The sequence below is a fragment of the Odontesthes bonariensis genome, chromosome 7 (assembly GCF_027942865.1).
Source record: "Odontesthes bonariensis isolate fOdoBon6 chromosome 7, fOdoBon6.hap1, whole genome shotgun sequence".
In the NCBI taxonomy this organism is placed as follows: domain Eukaryota; kingdom Metazoa; phylum Chordata; class Actinopteri; order Atheriniformes; family Atherinopsidae; genus Odontesthes; species Odontesthes bonariensis.
The window spans coordinates 13,336,625-13,340,590 of NC_134512.1; the positions used below are offsets into that span (position 1 = coordinate 13,336,625).

Consider the following 3,966-nt stretch of genomic DNA (forward strand, 5'->3'; position numbering starts at 1 on the left):
AAAATACTTGGGGACTGATTTGGGGGATTGACTTAATGCACCTGCCTGGAGCTCCAAACCAAGTTGTAATGCTAAAACCCCGATTACGTTTTTACCCTTCAGCGGGAGCAGAGCGCGACATACGCGGTTCCTCTGAAACAGCATAGAATGTATCGTCGGTGTTACTTCATTAAATCTTAGCTATTTCACCTTTTAATGGTATTTTATAAAAGTTATGCTTGTTACTACCGGACGTTTTTCAATGAACGTGAAATAATCCTCAAGCGATTGCCAAATAAGCAAGTACATGATTGGCGGTTCCATTAAAGTAATTTAGGAAAAATAATATCTGGTTAGGTTTGTTTTCACTATTAATTACCCAACATTTTCTGCCCTGTCACTGCTAAACGCATCAACAAGCAGGAAAGCTGTTGCAATCTGCTGGTAATTTGGTAATTTGCTCCAAAATTGATGTAAAAACCACATTTTTGTAGAATAAGAATAGGTTTTTATCTTTGCCTTGTCTCTTGTGGTATAACGATTATAGGTTTTATTTTAGACTGTTAGGTTAAAGACCAAAATAATAATTTACATTTGTTTATGTAACTCAAAATGCCTATTTGTTTTTTTGTTGTAGATACCATCATGCTTATTAAAACAAAAATTGATACAGAACAGAAGTATGTGAAGATCAGTGAACCAAGCCTGGAAGAATTCTTGAATGCTGGTAAGCAATGATTGACCCACTGTTGGAAAAATAAAAGAAGAATATATTGGTTGAAGATGTTTAGATGTATGCCAGTTCTGCTCTTTACAGTCTGCATTTTGAGTGATCCCAAATAGAAGTGAACAATGAATTTGTCATAAACACAAAGAACCATTTTTCATATTTCTGCGCAGAAACTGTTTTATAATGAAAATTGAAATGGTTGATTTGAATGTTGATTCTTCACTAACCATTCTGGGTTCTATTCACCTCTTTCTTGTTTTGGTAACTGATCGTGTAAATCCTACAGTTGAAATATTTCAGTGATAATTTAAATGTTTTGTTTTCTCCGTAGCTTTCACAAAGTTCTCGATTCCACCTGTTGTTGAGGGCATCAAAGTTTTTGATGACACAGGAACTGAGGTGGATGAAGAAATATTTGAGGAACTAGTGCATCAGCCCAGTACTGGCATCTTGACCATCACATTTGGCAATGGTAAGCTTGATTTTTCTTGATTCCAAGTTCCTTCTGAATGTTCCTTTGCATTTTGACTATTACCAAAGTACTATTGAACTTTGGGGTGACAACCAGTGCAAAGTATTTTACTTATTCATTTTTTATACTTTTTTCTTGTGACCTCTAGCTTCTCAGGAGAGAACTTTGTCCAGCTGTTCTCAGGGGTCAACATCATCTCACTGGACCCTGGAAACATCATTTTCTCCCACCTCAGTGCATCAAACTGCAACAGATTCAGCACCAGAACTTCCTCGTTGTGACTCTGATGATACAATCATCCTTGAACTTGCAGCTTGCAGCTCTGTTAATCCCATTCACAATGAGAACGACAGACCTCCCAGTAAACGGCAGAAAATAAAATGGATGGATACAACTTCAAAAGAGGTCTTTTTTTTCTGCCATGATGATAAAATGATGAAAAATAATAAATATGCTTTGGTGTCATCCTTAATATGCAAAAAACACATATTTTTTGTCTGTCAACAGTTGGTTGAATCGGCACTGATCAAGAAACCAGGTGGAGATCAGATTCTTAAGGAATATATGCGGACAAAAAGCCTGACAGACGGCTCACGTCGAAAGCTAGTTAACATCCTTGCTGCAGACATGAGTGAAATTCATGGGTAAGTTTATTTTTCTTGAAGCGCTGTACTACTTGAGAAATAATGTTTTGAAAGTTATTTTTAGACATTAAATATATTTACTTGGCTCCTTTCAGGACAGCACCACCAAGACATGTGAGAGAAATGTATGCTCAAGGCATAATTGAAATGTTCCCAAACCTGCGTGATCCATATTCCAAAAATGGATATGTAAGTATTCTTTCCAATTTGAACCATACTAGTTGTTTTAAATTATTTTATCTTTTGACTCGCATGCTATCTTTCTAAAACTAAAATAACTTGTTAACCTATTTTAAAGGAACATTTTTATGATGGTGAAAGTGGCAGTGGCTACTTAGCATGGAGGCTTAAAACCATCCAGAGGAAGAGCACCTTATCAGAGGGCAGAAGATCATCATGTCAACTGACTGGGGGTGGACCAACAGCCAGACGAGATGCTTCATTTAACCCTGAGGTGACCCTAAGCGAAGAGCAATGCAAGGAGGCCATTTCCTTCATGAAATATTCTTCTGATGAGGCCGCTATCAAAAACAAAATGAAGATGACGTTTGATGACCGTCGCAAGATGGTCCTGGACGAAAACAGATCATCCGATGTCTTGACTGAATTCCCTCGCTTCAGAGATGTCAAAGGCTTGGTAATTCAGCATTTTACACAAATAGCCTTTGGATGTTGAAGAGTCTTAACAAACCTGTCCCTGAAATAAAGGCCTGGAGATCATTTGGGTTTTATGTTGCAATAAGCTCTTTTTCCATATGTTTAGATTAATCAAGACTTCGTTCTGGAATTTGGAGAAGATGTAGCTTCCAAGTTTTTGGAGAGGTTAGTAGCAAAAAACTTAATCAAATTTGCCCATTTATTATTTTTTCCATTTGTTGCATAAACTACAAACATTTGCTTTATATTGGAATACTTTTGTGCTACGTTAATAGAATGCCTTTTTTACTTTAGGTGGCCGACTGTTTCCAAGCAGAAAGTTATCCAGCAGAGCAAGAGTCTCCCTACCTCAACTGACCTTGAAGAACTAATCTACTGTGCTGAAGGAGCTCCAAGTGAGGAGGAACTGGAGGAGACCCTTACATCTGGTAGTTTAAATTGTGTCCTGTGGGACTTAAACCTTTCTCTTTAAAAATTATTGATACAAGTTTTTTTCTTTATTTTTATGTTCTGTGTTATTTCTGTTCCCATAGGCTGGGACAGTGATCTTGCTTCCATCATTCTCCTGCTCCACCTGATTCCTCCTTCCTGTCAGGGCCGTAAAAGACCTGGCAAAGTTTCTGCGTCTCAGGCTGAGAAGCACCTTGTGGTCTTCCAAAAGGTTTGTTCTGTATGTTAATTTTTGCAACAACTATCATCTGTTCCCTTTCTCCTCTTCTTCTATGATACTTTGTATATATTAAATGGATTCTGTTTTAAAAAATATGACACCAATTTGATACCTTTTATTGCTATGTATTCTTATGTTTGGGGGGCAGAGAGTGTTGGTTAGATCTTGATTTGAACTTTAATGGGGAAAGCTTCTAGCAGTTAGTTTTGACAGAATTTTTGTAATCCTACTTATTTTCCTTTTTTACTTCATATTTTTCATACTTAGAGTGGAACAAGCATCCAGGAACATGTTGATGCCATCCACTCTGCGACGCAACCCTATCTACTTGCTGTTGGGACAAAGAGGAACACCATCCACGAGTTCTTCATTGTTCTGGACAAGCAGGTCATACCATGCAAGTCAACCAGCTCACTTGGAGCGTTTGATGAACTTTTTAAAGCTCACTTTGTATTTGGAACTGTTTATAATCAAATGCTCCACAACATGTATGTTTTCATACAAACAACCGTCTACAACATAGATGTTGGCAAAGTTCAGGAGACTCCACGTGTTTCAGAGATACGGGCTAGGCTACTTAACTAACCAGTGAATGAATCGGCAACAAGATTGCCCATCAATGTGAGGCTACTGCAGTTTTTTTTGGTGGAATATTTTTTCACTTTCTTTTTTGATACCATTTTTTATATTAATCTATCACTCAGTATATTTTAATATGGGAATGATTTGTTTTGTGTGTCAAGGACATTTTGTCAGTACCAACATGCTCATTAGGCATATGCGATTGAGTCATGGTTTCTGTCCTGGTAAGTCC

At 37.4% G+C, this 3,966-nt stretch overlaps 1 protein-coding gene and 1 long non-coding RNA gene across 2 annotated transcripts; both read left to right on the plus strand.

Moving 5' to 3' along the window:
* The first annotated feature begins 624 nt into the window (after positions 1-624).
* LOC142384849 (uncharacterized) lies at positions 625-2,839 on the plus strand. Its single transcript, XM_075471160.1, has 7 exons — positions 625-706; positions 1,041-1,181; positions 1,330-1,586; positions 1,689-1,825; positions 1,921-2,014; positions 2,124-2,462; positions 2,777-2,839. The coding sequence occupies exons 1-7, from the start codon at positions 625-627 to the stop codon at positions 2,837-2,839; spliced, it is 1,113 nt and encodes a 370-aa protein (XP_075327275.1).
* Positions 2,840-2,846: 7 nt separating this feature from the next.
* On the plus strand, positions 2,847-3,490 carry LOC142384639 (uncharacterized). Its single transcript, XR_012770092.1, has 3 exons — positions 2,847-2,910; positions 3,016-3,143; positions 3,420-3,490. It is a non-coding gene; the product is annotated as an uncharacterized LOC142384639 (long non-coding RNA).
* The last annotated feature ends 476 nt before the right edge of the window (positions 3,491-3,966 follow it).